This window comes from Plecotus auritus (genome assembly GCF_963455305.1).
Source record: "Plecotus auritus genome assembly, chromosome: 2".
Classification (NCBI taxonomy): domain Eukaryota; kingdom Metazoa; phylum Chordata; class Mammalia; order Chiroptera; family Vespertilionidae; genus Plecotus; species Plecotus auritus.
Genome location: NC_137771.1, coordinates 94,606,065 through 94,622,561, shown reverse-complemented (window position 1 = coordinate 94,622,561; position 16,497 = coordinate 94,606,065). Strand labels below are relative to the sequence as shown.

General features: G+C 43.2%; 1 protein-coding gene across 7 annotated transcripts in view; it reads left to right on the top strand.

Annotated features, from left to right (window-relative positions):
* FARS2 (phenylalanyl-tRNA synthetase 2, mitochondrial) overlaps window positions 1–16,497 on the top strand; it is a 625,994-nt gene that overhangs the window by 151,790 nt on the left and 457,707 nt on the right. For 6 of the 7 annotated variants that reach the window (XM_080657452.1, XM_080657447.1, XM_080657449.1 and 3 more), the window contains exon 2: window positions 2,974–3,608. The exons of the other annotated variant lie outside the window; for it this stretch is intronic. In XM_080657452.1, coding sequence (XP_080513578.1) covers window positions 2,979–3,608 — 630 coding nt within the window. In that variant the 5' untranslated portion in view covers window positions 2,974–2,978. The remainder of the gene's footprint in view (window positions 1–2,973; window positions 3,609–16,497) is intronic. 7 annotated transcript variants of the gene reach the window in all.

The following is a 16,497-nucleotide window of genomic DNA, read 5'->3' as shown; positions in this document are numbered from 1 at the left end:
ATTATTCATTTATGTATTTAAAGTACATTGATGTATAAAATACATTGCTCAGATAAGGAAAGTTAGGATAGATCATTTAAAAGGTGTAATTTGAATTTAACAGCCTTGGGTCTGTGGACCTGTTTTCATTGAGAAGTACTTGAATTGCCCAGAGTTTTGAACTTTGTCCATTGGTAGGTGTATGAGTTTTTTCAAGTTACAAGATCTATTTGATTTTTTTGTCAAATGGTAAGAATAATACTTACTTAACAGAGCTGTTGAAAGAATGGCATGGAAGACTATTGTACCAGTAGAAGATAGCTGTTGGTGCTGGTATTGTCTTTTTGGGTCTCCTGTATTTTCCAGATAAACTAGTTCTTATACAGAAACTTGACAAAGGCAAAAAGAAAAGAATTTACTTTTCAGATGGAAGTGGGAAAGCTATCAGTCATTATTCTCTCTCTGTAAAAGATCCTATATAATAAAAGCCTAATATGCCAAATGTTCAGTTGTCCAGTCGGCCATTCAACCAATCAAAGCATAATATGCTAATGATATGCTAAGGCCACTCAACCACTCTCTATGACGTGCACTGACCACCAGGGGGCAGACACTTCAACCTGTAAATTAGCTTGCTGCTGGGGTCCGGCTGATTGGGACTGAGCTAGGGGCTGGACACACCCTAGAGCACACCCTAGAGCACTCCCACAGTCCCTCCCCGGCTGGCCAACCTCCCACATCTCTCCCCACCCCAATCGTGCATCAGTGAGGTCCCTCGGCCTGGCCTGTGCCCTCTAGCAATCTGGGATCCCTCGGGGGATGTCGGAGAGCCAGTTTCGGCCCAATTCCACAGGCCAGGCTGAGGGACCCCACTGATGCACGAATTCGTGCACCAGGCCTCTAGTGATAATATTAAAAAAAAACAATTGTTTTGGGTGGGGAGAAATGACAGTGGAGGAATATATGCAAAGGCTGAGTGGGTAGATAAAATGTCTGAAAACGAGGACAAGAAAATGAAACTTTCTTCAACAGTGGAGAGGTAGAAAGAAAGAACTTAGGATTGGGACCCATCTATAGGAGCAGAACCTAGAAGTAGGTTTGGATGTGTGAGGAGGTAGGAACTGAGAAGGAAGGGGAAGTCAGTAATGTATGAATAAGTACATCAAAAGCACCTTTTCCAGAAGATTAATGAACTTTGTGTAACAGCATTTGCTTTTGGAAGAAATACTTTCTTGTGCTCGCCAAGGGTGCTGAACTGGGTAGCTAACAACTTAACAGTCTGACTGTGCTAAGATGTATAAGGCATGGCACATGCATATTTTAAATTCCTATCTTCTGCATTGACAAGCCACTGAGCACTAGAGATAGGAAGACATTTCCATTGAAGCTGAGCCAAAAACACTTTTTGAAACAATCCTGATAAAGTAGTTACATAAATGAATAAATCCAGAGAGAGTTCCTGGATTTCTTTGAAACCTCCTCACGTGACAGCAGTGTCAGACAAAGATGCTATGAACAGCTTCTAATATTACTTGGAGCTAGATATTCTCAGTTACATTTTTGAATTGGGTGAACTCTGCTGCCTGGGTCCATACTAGATATGCTTTTTATGGTCACTTCGAGCACCATAAATCTCTCCTAATGCAGCTTAATATCCAGAAGTTATGTAGTTTCTTGGTATGATTGTAAGGCCCTTGATATAAAATAACCACATAGTTACATGCTTTAAAGTAGCCCAATAGGTAAAAATTCCAAAATGTAGAAGATGGATTCGGGTGATTTAAGTCTATGGTAAATTTTTTATGCACATAGGGATAGCACATCTAAAGATTTTTATAACTGAGATTCCTGAGTCAATTTAAAACTTGCTTCTGTACCACTGGGGATAGAAAGCTCTGTTAAGTGGTTCAGAATCCTTTCATGTTGTCTTTTCTCTCTGAGTACCTTGGGGTTTGGTCAGCTGTAGCTGGGTCTTGTCACTTCCTCTGTGACATGAATGGCCTACATTAGATGACTGCTGGGTGACTTTCACCTACGAAATTCGGTGCTCTTACTAACCTAGGCATTTTTTTAGAAAAAAGATCTGGTCAATACCCTGTCTTCTGAATCCCTTCTCAAGTAAGTTTATTCCTGCTTCTGGCTTATTATGGGTGCATATTTGAAACTTGCTCATTTACAAAACAAAAATGTAATTGATGGGATCTGCAATGGTATTATTTAAATGACATGACCAGATGTGACAATAAGAACGATTTGCGTTTATAAAAATAATTTCAGCTGTACATCGGTATAGTCTATCATTTGGTGTGATTTTCATTGTCTTTCATTTTTATTTTAAAAAAATTAAGTAAAAATAACCACCACCTACACTGGTGTATTTTATTTGAAATGTCAAAAATGTTTTTAATATCATTTTGTAATATATTGAAAAAATCTAGAAGTCATGCTCTGTCACAGGTAAGTAGAACTTTGTAGTTATGAGGGAGAAAGGCAGAAATATGCAGGATGGCTGTTATCTCTCTGCTATACTTCAGTGGTGTATATATAATCATGTGCTTTAGTGTGAGACCCTTCTAGGGTTCAACTAAGTTCTGTCTTTTAGATGATCCCTCTGAAGTTTATTGGTTCTAGATTATAGTCAAAATAAAAGAAATTTGTCACATTTAAAGTCTGAATTCAGCCCAAGTGGTTCAGAACATGACATGACGTGATAATAGAAATTTTCTTCATCCCAAGGATCTAAATGGCAAGAGATGGACATTTAGAGATTAGGGATCTACAAGTGATGTTCAAGATTCTTGTGATTTAGAGCAGTCAATAATAAGCCTCTGTTGGGAGATTTTCTTAACTGGATCTTCAGTCTGCATGGAGGAGGTGGTGCAGGAAACCAAGATGTCGGTTAGACAGTGGCGGAGCTTATGGGAGACATGAAAGACACGTTTACTTTCCTCAGAGTGAATCTTAACTTGTGCTTTATATCTGTGCGCTTTCCAGAATCCATGAAAGAAGTTTCCACAATGGTCTGTTCAGCTCTCAGAAGAGTTGCCCACGTGCGTGTCTACCTGGTGAGGACGGCAAGTAGTGTCTCCAGAGGTCACCGGCATCCAGCCTTGGGCTCCAGGCCTGCTACTTCAGAGTCTGCTGCCCGAGGAGCTCCAGGTAGTGTGGTGGAACTGTTGGGTCAGTCCTACCCTCAAGATGACTACAGCAATCTCTCCCAGAAAGTCCTCTCCAGAGTTGGCAGAAATCTGCACAACCAGCAGCATCACCCTCTTTGGCTGATCAAGGAGAGAGTGAAGGAGCACTTCTACAAGCAATATGTGGGCCGCTTTGGGACTCCACTGTTCTCAGTCTATGACAACTTTTCTCCGGTGGTCACGACCTGGCAGAACTTTGATAGCCTGCTCATCCCAGCTGATCACCCTAGCAGGAAGAAGGGAGACAACTATTACCTGAATCGGACTCACATGCTCCGAGCGCACACCTCTGCACACCAGTGGGACCTGCTGCATGCTGGGCTGGATGCCTTCCTGGTGGTGGGTGATGTTTACAGGCGTGACCAGATCGACTCCCAGCACTACCCCGTTTTCCACCAGTTGGAGGCCGTCCGGCTCTTCTCCAAGCACCAGGTGAGTCTTGGGAGTTTTCATGGTTGAAGGCATGGATAGTCTTGTTGAGGTCACTGCAGTTTATCTCAATGAAACCAGAACGGTTCTTTGCAATTGTGAATCACCCAACCTTGATGACATCCTTTGTATAGCGATATTTTTTTGACTGATTTGTTGTGTAATTACAGATATTGGTAGGCTTTTGTTTTCTCTTGTCTGTCCTTTTCCTTTCAATACTGATCTGCTTTTCTCTGAGTTTTCTAAAGAATGAGTAGTCAGTGGCTTAAATTTACCCTCAATTCAAGGTGGGTAAACATGCAGCACTGAAACCTGTGGTAAGTTTATGCTACTTCTCAGTTAGTAGAAGTTAACTGTGTGTTCACACTGTTAGGGATTAATGCATTTCTTATCCTACCTTAGAGGGGACTGGCTATTTATTGGTTTAGATTGTAAACTGTTCTTGTTCCCATGCTCTTTCCTTAACCTCCCCGCTTTACAATTGTGGACGTTTTACATTGTTTTCTTTGTGAGATGTCTTAATTGTTGCTACTCTTGAAGTATATGTTTGGATGCATTGAGCTGTTTTGATGAGAAAATCTGATATTCTTTTTTTTTTCTTTTAATATGTTTTTATTGATTTCAGACAGGAAGGGAGAGGGGAAAAGAGAGATAGAAACATCAATGATGAGAATCATTGATCAGCTGCCTCCTGCATGCCCCCTATTGGGGATTGAGCCCGCAATCTGGGCATATGCCCTTGACTGGAATCAAACCCGGGACTCTTCAGTTGGTAGGCCAGTGCTCTATCCACTCAGCCAAACCACTCAGCCAAACCAGCAGAAAATCTGATATTCTGATCATTCTCAAAAGAACCACCTTATTTCAGCTATTAGCTCATATCTTAATGTATTGTGTTTATTGTATATGTCTTCCTTTCTTTTTTCTCCTTTTTTTGTGTGCAAATTATGAAAATCCCTAAAAGCTTGAGTCTATTTCCTAGAAATCTGCAATACTACTTGTCTTTTATTCATATACTAGAGGCCCGGTGCACGAAATTCATATATTAGAAGCCCGGTGGGATCGGGCTTAAACGGGCAGTCGGACATCCTCTCACAATCCAGGACTGCTGGCTCCCAACTGCTCGCCTGCCTGCCTTCCTGATTGCCCCTAACCGCTTCTGCCTGCCAGCCTGATCACCAACTAGCCACTCCCCTGCCAGCCTGATTGATGCCTAACTGCTCCCCTGCCAGCCTGTTTTCCCCTAACTGCCCTCCCCTGCAGCCTAGTCACCCCTAACTGCCCTCTCCTGCAGGCCTGGTCCCCCCTAACTGCTCTCCCCTGCAGGCCTGGGTCCCCCCCAACTGCCCTCCCCTGCAGGCCTGGTCACCCCTAACTGCCCTCCCCTGCAGGCCTGGTCACCCCTCACTGCCCTCCCCTGCAGGCCTGGTCCCCCCTAACTGCTCTCCCCTGCAGGCCTGGGTCCCCCCCAACTGCCCTCCCCTGCAGGCCTGGTCCCCCCTAACTGCTCTCCCCTCCAGGCCTGGGTCCCCCCCAACTGCCCTCCCCTGCAGGCCTGGTCGCCCCTAACTGCCCTCCCCTGCAGGCGTGGTCCCCCTCAACTGCTCTCCCCTGTAGGCCTGGGTCTCTCCCAACTGCCTTTCCCTGCAGGCCTGATCGCCCCCAACTGCCCTCCCTTGCAGGCCTGGTCCCTCCCAACTGCACTCCCCTGCTGGCCATCTTGTGGTGGTCATCTTGTATCCACATGGGGGCAGGATCTTTGACCACATGGGGGCAGCCATCTTGTGTGTTGGAGTGATGGTCAATCTGCATATTACTCTTATTAGATAGGATAGAGGCCTGGTGCATGGGTGGGGGCCAGCTGGTTTGCCCTGAAGGGTGTCCCGGATCAGGGTGGGGTTCCCTTGGGGCGTGAGGCAGCCTGGGTGAGGGGCCCGTGGTGGTTTGCAGGCTGGCCACACCCCCTGGCGACCCAAGGGGAAGCCCTGGTATCTGGGGTTTATTTATCTTCTACAATTGAAACTTTGTAGTCTGGAGCAGAGCCAAGCCTTCTGCTTGCTCCTATCGGCAGCCATTTTTTGGGGAATTTATGTATCTTCTATAATTGAAACTTTGTAGTCTTAAGCGGAGGCCTGGGCTGGCCAGGGTGTGCGGAAAGCTTGGCTTCCTCCATCACTAGGGGCAACCCTAGCCTCCTGCTCTTTCCAGCTCCATGGCTGCCGCCATTTCTGTTTGGGTTTCTATATCTTTTATCATTGAAACTTTGTAGCCTTGAGTGGAGGCTTAGGCCGGCAAGGGCAGGCAGAAAGCTTGGCTTCCTCTATTGCCGGGGAAACCCAAGCCTCTCTCCTGCTCTCTGTGGCCGTAGCCATCTTGGTTGGGTTTATTTGCATATTCGCCTGATTGGCGTGTGGGCGTGGCTGGTGGGCGTGGTGGAGTGATGGTTAATTTGCCTATTACTCTTTTATTATATAGGATTTTTAAACCATCTCTGTTTTTTTTAAGAAATAAATGGAATTAAATGAGACACAGGAAATATTTTTATTACTACTTTAGCACTTCTTTCAAACACTTTCATTGAAACAAGAGGAATAATTATTTTCATAAAATTCCCTCTTGCCCACACAAGCTAAATGGGTTGTTGGATATGAAAAGGAATTAATATAAGACCCGTAGGCTAATAGTGACCATTGCTCTGTTGTATTAAGCATCATGTTGTAGGACACAGCTGTTTGCTTCAGGATGTGCAATTTCATGAGAATCTCTACTAATATGACAACAGGTTACTTTTACTAGTATACAAAAAGGCTATCCAAACTTGGTCTCAGAGCACCTTAGATTAACATTCTTACTGCTTAGAATTGCTGCTTTCTAAGTTAGGAATAATAACTATTAATAAGGATATAGATTTATTATGAAATGAAAAGGAAATTAACAAAGACAGATCAAAATCTGGGAAACATGACCAAGTGCTAGAACAGGGGTGGGCAAACTTTTTGACTCGACAGCCACAATGGGTTCTTAAACTGGACCGGAGGGCCGGAACAAAAGCATGGATGGAGTGTTTGTGTGAACTAATATAAATTCAAAGTAAAGGAGCGGAGGGGAGAGCAAGAGAACCCTCCGCTCTTTCGGCTCCGCGGGCCGGACAGAACAGCCGAACGGGCCGGATTCGGCCCGCGGGCCGTAGTTTGCCCACGGCTGTGCTAGAACGTCACCTATAATTAATGTGCTAGAGCAGATGTGATGCCAGTAATATGATGTCTAAGTCATAGCCATGGGCAGGTACTTAGCCCAGCCTACCTCATCTACACTAATAAAAGAAAGATGCAAATTGACCGTACCTTCACGATGCTCACCAGCCAATCAGGAGTGAGTATGCAAATTAACCCAACAAAGATGGCAGGTTAATTTGCGTATGCAGGCGGCAAGTGGCCAGGGACCGGACGCAGGTGTTCCGCACCGCCCCAGCAGCTCCGGGCCTCTGGGCAGCGTGGGAAAGCAGAAAGGCAGCTCTGGCCAGAGCGAAGGCGGTGCCGGCAGCCAGGGAAGGAAGGCCCATTCTTGCATGAATCTTCTTGCATCAGGCCTCTAGTTAGAGAAATAAAAAAGGGGAGTGCTCTGATTTGTAAGCCTGCAGGCATTCAAGTGGCAGTGGAAGCTGCAGGACATATCCTAGCATTTTAATGGAGGAAAAATCAAGGCTGCTTTAGAAGGTAGAAAATAGGAAGAGTAGTAGAAAGTTAATTCTTATCTTGTGCCACATTTGTTTTGGGTCCAGTCCAACTTAGTCGGTAGTAGGCATGGCTAAGGTAACCTGATGCTACTGTGTATTGTGTCTTACAGTTTAAAAAAATACACATATATATGTTAGTATCCAAGTTATACTTTAATAAAGTACTTCCATGTTCATGGTTTCATTTAATCTTCTTAATAAAAACCTTGTGAGATAGATTATTTCCACTTCAACTATGAGGAATCTGAAATTCTGGAAAATTCAATGACTTACCCAAGGTTACCCAACCCATTGGTTGCAGAGCTAAAACTTAACTCAGTTCATTGCCCATTCTACTCTATTCTGTTGCTTTTTATGGAACTGCTTTGTGAGTGGGACCTGCTTATGACCTAAGTAGTGCTTCAGATCCAAGAATGGTGTGGGGGAGAGAGGGGTGGTGGTTTTTTAATTACTGGCCGTAATGAAAGTGTTGGTTCTAAGTCTGACCTAACCTTATTAGGTAGAAAACTTTATTACATAGAAATTTGGTAGATCCCATTTAAATAATATGATTACAGTTAACATTAATAAAGCAAAATGGATAGGATATAGTTAAAAATGTATTTGCAGTATATTTAGTTTTAAATATATTTATCTAAATTTTTTAAAAACTCTGGAAGGTAATGAATTAAGTGTTCAATTTAAGGTGCTAAAAGCAAGCAGCATTGTTTTAAAAAAGTACAGGGGAGGTGGGCTGTAAAATTTTTAATAATCCCAAATCTTACAAAACAGATATAGCCTCTGGTATAGCAACCCCAAACCACAGGCAAAATCTATAAGACAACTGGGTGACAAGGTCTCCCTAGGATCTTTTCTTTTCCTTCCTTCCTTCCTTCCTTCCTTCCTTCCTTCCTTCCTTCCTTCCTTCCTTCCTTCCTCCCTCCCTCCCTCCCTCCCTCCCTCCCTCCCTCCCTCCCTCCCCTCCTCCCTCCCTCCCTCCCTCCCTCTTTCCCTCCCTTCCCTCCTCCCTCCCTCCCTCCCTCCTTTCCCTCCCTCCCTCCCTCCCTCCCTCCCTCCCTCTTTCCCTTCTTCCCTCCCTCCTTCCCTCCCTCCCTCCCTTCCTAAAGGTATATTAGAGAGAGAGGCTGGGAGAGAGAGAGAGAAACATTGATATGAGAGATAAACATCAATCAGTTGCCTCTTGCACACATCCAGATCAGAGATCGAATATGCAGCCTGGGTATGTGTCCTGACTGGGAATTGAACCTGTGACCTTTCTGTATACACGACGATGCTCCAACCAACTGAGCCACCTGACCAGGGCTCCATAAGGTCTTCCCAAATGGGTAGGAACTCACAACTGAAAGCTAGAAGATCTGCATTGTGTCAGAAACTGAGGTAGTAGAGGAAAGCAGTGGGCCTGGGAAGAGGAGAGCTTCCTTAGAGTTTCTCAGGGAACAAACTTTTAAAAAAAATATATATTTTATTGATTTTTTACAGAGAGGAAGGGAGAGGGATAGAGAGTTAGAAACATCGATGAGAGAGAAACATCAATCAGCTGCCTCCTGCACACCCCCTACTGAGGATGTGCCTGCAATCTAGGTACATGCCCTTAACCGGAATTGAATCTGGGACCCTTCATTCTGCCGGCTGACGCTCTATCCACTGAGCCAAACTGGTTAGGGCAGGGAACAAACTTTGGACAGCCAAATTTACCAGAGGCTTTGACATTAAGTACTAGTAATAAAGTGTTCACTGATGACCATTAACTCACAAAAAGTGGGGCAGCCAGATTGACATCTCCAGATAGAAAAATAGAATGCTAATTGTAAAGTCTTGCCAGGAAATTTAGAATTCAATCTGATCAAAATTTAGATCTAACTACGAAATTTATAGGAAATATAGAGGACAAAGAAACATATTAAACTACATCATGGAAATGTAATAAGCAAAATCCAGCCTGTGGGAAATTTTATAGCACTGCTAACCAAGAAGTGATCAGCACAATGAAATAAATAGAGAATCAAAAGTAAGCACTTAAAAATGTGTAATCAATGTTTAGTGTTTAGAAATGTTTAAGCCAACATACTTAAGCACATTTTTAGTGGGCTTCTTTTGTTGAATAGCATATGAACTGGTTCAGGTATTCTTAAGGCTCCTGATAAGTTGCATGTGCTCAGTCTGTTTAGTAGTACTACTATGTGCAGTAGGACCTGTATCAGTTCAAGACAGACTGGAAATCTAAAACTGTCCCTTCATCATAGTTTGAGAAGCACTGCTCTACAAGATAAATGATTCCATTGCTTCAAATAAATTGTAAAAAAATAAATAAATCAAAGTATGGACAGAATCATTCTGTGTGGATCACACCAAAAAAGACATCTTTAAAGAAAAAAAAATTGAGACCATTGGAAATTGAACACTAACTGAATATTTGAATCTAAGTAGTTCTTTTTTTATTTTCATTTTTAAAGGTCTGATAATGGTATTATATTTTTATAAAGTCACTTTATTTTAGAGATACATATTGAACTACCTGTGAATGTTATATTCAGATGTCTGGAGTTTTCAAAATAATATTCAAAATAATATGGAATAGGCATTTGGGGATGAGGTTGGTCATGAATTATTAATTGTTGGGTACATGAGGAATCATTATCCTTTCTATTTTTGTATCTGTTTGAAAATTTCCTAATAAAGGGCCAAAGAAAAGGATTGAAGGAAAACATTGGGATTAGCTAGTCAATTAAAAAAATAAAAAAAGTATAATGAATAGGAACTGGGCCTAGGAATGTAAGAAGGTATCAAACAGCCATGAAATGATCCATGGTTTCTTAGGATAACTATAAAGATTAAAAAAAACAAAAACCAGGAGAAAGGAAATCTATATATATAAAAGCCCAGTGACCATTATAGCGGAATCACCAGAAAGACTGGAAAGACCAGTGGCTATGACTCGCACTGAGACAGCCAACCAGCCTGATCCAGGCCCCAATTGGCGCCCCCGCAAACTCCTGAAGCCCCTACCCCTGACTGGCCCCATCCCCGATTGGGCCCCCCGACCTGCTGGTCGCAGATACAGGGAGCATGTGACTGAGCTGTAGGCAACCCTTCTGAGGGGAGACAGGTATACAGAAGGTATACAGAAGATATACAGAAGGCGCTCAGTGAGGAGTCCACATGGGTTGTGTTCACACCTTGATGCTGTACCCCCCCCCCCCCACCATAATTCCGAAGGAAGCCTGATTCAGGAACCCCTGTGCTGACCACCCACACGGAGAAACAGCGTGTGATAAACATCATGTCCTGCAGACGCCTGAATCCGCCTCAAGAGGAAGGCACTACAGACCCAGAGCAGGAAGATAGGGACTGAGCCAGAAGCTCTGGGAAAAGCTGGGCCACAGATGGCCATGTTCTGCATTTGCTGCCCGACCCTCCCTGTGTGAAGCGCCTGCATTGCCGCCCTTGGATGGAGGCCTGTGAGTGAGTGTAAGAACTGTGGCTGTGCCTGTGGATGCACTCGGCCTCCTGCCCTCATGGATAAGCAGGAAACATGTGCCAGAATCTAAAACCCTCTTTATCGGTAATAGCACAAATAATGCAAGACCCACACATGTTTCTAAACAGGACTCTGTCTCGCTGTGTGTGAACCCAGATTCAAGGCATGCTCTCCGGCGAGGAGGCTGCAAGGCTGCTCCTCTCTTGAATGCAGGCAACCTGGTGAAGTTTAAAGGGAAAAGGAGATAAAAAATAAAACAAAATAGCAACAAGCTCTGAAACCGCTGCTGATGACGTCAAATCCTGTGCATGGTGGTTATGTCAGAGCCCATCTTCCTTCCCCCCCTAGGCTCAGATGGTGGAGCTGCTGACACCTGCCAGGTCACCTGGCACTGGTCTCATCTACGCAGCCACTTTTAACCTCCCACCAACTTCTGGAGGCAGGTGGGCTTGGGGATAGAGGATTCAGTGTTAAAGCAACCCTGTTGGTGTAGCAAAGATACACGTGGGCTTATTGACGAGAGAGAACCCATAACATCCTTTCACGAATGTGTTTTTAACTGTTCTGAGATCACGCTCCCAGCCTTGGTGACTCTCAAATAGGCTTCAGCGATACTCACCTGATGCAAAGACTGACCTAGGTTTCACAGAGACCGAACCCTCAGCTCACGGAGCAGCCTCGTCCTTTCAAAAGGAAGGTCAACCTGGCTGCAGGCCCTTGCTCTTCATCACTTTGAATATTTCTTGCCACGCCCTTCTCTACCCAGCAAAGCTCATTTAGAATTGAAGGCCAGATAAAGAGTTTCACAGACAAGAAAAAGTTAAAGGAATTCATCACCCCGACCGGGGACAGGGCTGGCCGGCCAACCTCCCGCGTCCCCTCCCTCTGAACGGCCTGGCCCGATCGGTCCCAATCAATGCAGCTGGCCGGACCCCACCCGTGCATGAATTTGTGCACTGGGCCTCTAGTATTAAGCATAAAAGCATACAATGCATTCAATAGAAAACTGAAACCAATTAAATCTAGAATTAATAGCCTCTCTTCCATCAGTATGAACTGATTTTACATTTGAGTTTTGAACAAATCCAAAAGACTTGTAACAGTCTGTTTCAGAGAATAGAAAGAGAGACTAGTCAAGCTCATCTTATGAGGTTAGACATGTTAATATGCAAAGTAGGTAAAAAACATTTTAGAAGCTTCATCTTTGTGAACATAGATTCTTTTAAATGTTACAGATATATAATTATTAAATGAAATATTTGCAAAAATTTAATTCATTTGGTGTATTGTGCCCTACCGTGTTGTTATTATAGCTGTATTATATTATACCACTAGAGGCCCAGTGCACAAATTTGTGCATGGGTGGGGTCCCACAGCCTGGTAGGCGATTGGGGCTGATTGTCCCTTGCCCCAGTTGGGGCTTGGGGCCGATCAGGGCCTGCTGGCCGCGGTGAGGGGCCATGGGAGGTTGGTGGGGTCGATCGGGGCCGGCTGGCTGCGGGAGGTTGGCTGTGGGAGCACCTTCCCCCTGGTGGTCAGTGTGCGTCATAGCGACCAGTGGACCGGTCGATTGGTCGTTCTGTTGCTTAGGCTTTTATATATATAGATACTAACTGATACAGGGAGATAAAGCATGTGATCTACTCAATAGATGTAGAAGAGTAATTTGATGCCATTTAATGTTTTTTGACATTAAAAAAGCATTTGATTACATTAATGGCTCATGACAAATCTTTTAGCAAACTGGGAATAGAAGGGAACTTCCTTAACATTATAAATTATTTTGTCAAATGTTCACAGCAAAAATCATAATTTGTGGTGAAACATTATAAACAGTTCTATCAAAATTAGCAACATTTCAGCATTATTTTCCATCACTGTGTCTATTCATCATTGTGTGGGCAGTTCTAGTTTATGCAGTAAACCTAAGAGAAATAGAAATTATAAGCATTGGAAAACATGAAATGAAGGTGCTTCATGTGTAGATGATATGGTCTACCTAGAAAACTGAATAGAATATCCAGGTCAATTATTTGAACTAATAAGTTGTTGGGATTAAAGACAATATATATGTTTCTTAACCACAAGTGATAACTCATTAGAAAATATAATAGAATAAAGATTTAATTCATAGTATCAACTAAAACTTTGATGTCTAATTGTTGCAGATGTTCAATATATTTGTATATAAAATTGTTAGATATTGTTAAAAGGCATAAATGAAGAAAAAAAGGAGAGCTGTACTGAATATGGCAGTTTGCCTAAAGTCAATCTATAAATTTAAATTCAAGTGCAAATTTAATAAAAATGTCCACTGGGTAATTTGGAGAAGTTGAAGGTCTGATCTGCAAATTCATAGGAAGGATAAGTTCATGGATAGCCAGAACAATTTTAAAGAGCACCCCAGTGCAAGGGACATTTCTTCACAGGCATCAAGAATATAATGCTCTTGTTATTAAGATTATTTAGTATTAGCACAAGGTTAGTCAAGTAGAGAACCCTGAAAGCTCTACTCATATTTGGGAATTTATTATCCTATATAATAAAGAGGTAATATACAAATTAACCCTTGTGTGGTAACGCTGTCACAAGATGGCGGCACATACAGCAGGGGTGGGGCTGGCTGCTCTGTGCGCCTGCCGCTGCAGTTCCAATGGCCCCGTAGGGGGGTGGGAGGCCCGGCAGCTACTTTGTGTGCTGCAGCCGGATGTTGTAGCAAAGGTAAAGTTTGTCCAAATGATACACATTTTCCAGAATACCTGGAATATTTAAAAAGATTAATGACAAACGAAGATTCTGACAGTAAAAATTTCATGGAAAATATTCGTTCCATAAATAGTTCTTTTGCGGAGCCCCAAACAACCCATATAAAGAAAAAAGCTGGGAGAGGGAAAAATGGCGGCGGAATAGACAGACGTGTTCCGAGCCTTGTCCCGGAGCAGAAAGAAAAAACAGCTGAGGGTCGCACAAGGACTGTTTGTTGGCAAGTTGGGGGACAGCTGAACTCCAGAAGAAGGTGGGGGACTGCTAGACGGGGTTCCCCTGACCTGGCAGCCCCCACTGCGGCTGGGTCCCCTCCCGGAGCTGCGGGCTTGGACGCGGAGTCTGCGCCATCTTGAACTGGAAAGTGGAGCTTATCGGAAGCCTGAGAATCCACAACTGTGGCACCCACGGAACAGCTGCAAGCCCCAGAACACCGCTCCCCAATTGGCGCAAACACACGGGTTCAGAGGAGCTCTACACTCCACCACGGAAAGGTCAGATTTTGCCTGGGATAAGGTGAGGTCTCTGGTCCAGGCGGCGGGAGAGAGGAACGCGCGTTTTGCGGGAGCTGGAAGACCAGGGAAGTCTGTGCCTAGAAAAATCCGTGGCTGTTGGGGCTGGCGTGATCCGTGAATGTGGAATGGGGTCCTCAGAGCTGCTAAGAGAAGGGCACTCTAAAAAGCAACCCATTTTGATCTGACGTGCAGGGACAGCCTAAGAATTTCAGGGGTGTGCCGGCTGCCTAGATTTGCGTGCAGCCCTGGAGTTCGCACACTTGGGCTTTTTCCTCTTCAAATCCTTGCTTCTGATTACTAAGCCTAATACATAGGATCACCCAGTTGGGGACACCCTGGGAGACTGCAGGGGAAAGTTGTTTTTCTGGAACCTGGGGATCGTAGCGGGGAGTGACCATCGGAGTGCCAGCTCTGAGGCAGCCCACTCCCACAAACCGGTAGTGAGTGCCACAGGGAAAGGAGGCTCTAACACTGCCTAGAGAGGCCATAGATAGACCCGGAAGTCAATCCAGAAACACTGCCACCCAGGGGCTGAATCACAAATTGACACTTGTGTAATCAAAAATAAAGGAATACGAGAAATTAAGACACACCGCCTGCTTAAAATCAGGACTGGCTTACAACACTGAAGAGCAGTGGAACGCAGGGAACTGCAATACTGTCCGGACTGAGAAACAGGCGTGCCAAACAGAACAACAGAGGAAGTGAATGACCTTCACTACTCCACATTTTATTTTTTTATTTTCATTTTTTGCATCTTTTACTCAAGAAACTAATTTTTTTTCTTTTTTCCTCACTTGATTTTACCTTTTTAATTATTACATTTTTATTTTCAATCTGTACTATTACTACTGCTATTTTATCTTTTTTTTTTAAGTGTAATTTTATTTTCTCTTCATTTTACTTTGGGATTAGTGTTCTACATTCTATTTTCATCTTTCCTTTAGCATCGTTTTACTCTATCTCAACTCTACCTTTATGCCATCACTCTCTTCCTAACCTTCCCCTTTTCGGTGTCCTGTTTATCTTACCCCTTTCCTGCTTTAGATTTTCCCTATTCTTTCTGTTTACCCCTTGTTAAAATTTCACCCTACTTACATATCTAACCTCCAATCCCCTGCTCCAAGTCCATACACACCTCTCTCTTAGCTGTCTTAACTATACAAAAAATTGTTTTTCTCTCTGTCCTTTTGTTGTTGTTCGCTTGAATGTAGATTATATTGAATTTTTATGCTTTTTTGTGAGATTGTTTTGCTTATTCTTCTTTTGTTTATTTTTTGTTTGTTTTTTGCTTCTGTTTTCCCTTGCCTCGCTTGATATTAGTTGGTGTTGTAGTTTGTATTAATCCCCAGGTACTTGTTGCTGGCATTTGCTGGGATTAGTGATTGTTCTGTTGGAGTTTTATCCCCAATATGTATAGTCTGTTCCCTTTTCTTTCTTAGTCTCTTTCTTGTCTCTCTTACTTTTTTTCTTTTTTCCCTTTTCCCAATTTCATTTTGACACTCCTTTTTTTTTCTTCTTTCTTTCTTTTTCCTCTTCTTCGTTCTCTACTATCCCCTAATTTGCCTTTCTCTGGTGGTCACCTTTATAGGAGGTTATTAATATCGTGAATACATTTCTGTTCTGTGCCTTGTGTGTTATACCTGGTAGTGCTGTATTTTGTGCCTTTAAATCAACGCAGGAGAGAGAGAACTACATAACCAGACACCCAGAGAAGAGAGACCATGGGGTGACAAAGAAACAGCCCGCATATGAAAGAATAGCAGGCATCACCAGAAAAGGAAGTAAACGAAATGGAGGCAAGCAACCTTCCAGAGAAGGAATTCAGAGAAATGGTCATAAGGTGGCTGAAAAGAATGGAAGACAAATTCGACAATATGAGCAAGAACCAAGAGGAAATGAAGAAGAACCAAGAAGAAATGAAAAATGACATCTCTGCTGTAAAGAACTAAATAGAAAGCATCAAGAGTAGAGTAGAAGAAGAAAAGGACCGCATCAGTGAGCTAGAAGAAAAGGTAGGAAAAAATACGCAAGTAGAGCAGATTCTAGAGAAAAAAAAATTAAAAAGCAGGAGGAGAGCCTAAACTCATTTCCCCTAAGAACAGGAACAAGTCAGGGATGCCCACTCTCACCACTCCTGTTCGACATAGTACTGGAAGTACTAGCCATTGCAATTAGACAACAAGAAGAAATAAAAGGTATCCAAATTGGAAAAGAAGAAGTAAAGCTGTCCTTATTTGCAGATGACATGATACTGTACATAGAAAACCCTAAAGACTCCATCAAAAAATTATTAGACTTAAATGAATTTGACAATGTAGCAGGATACAAAATTAACGCCAAGAAATCTATGGCATTTCTATACACCAACAGTGAACTTACAGAAATAGAGACTAAAAA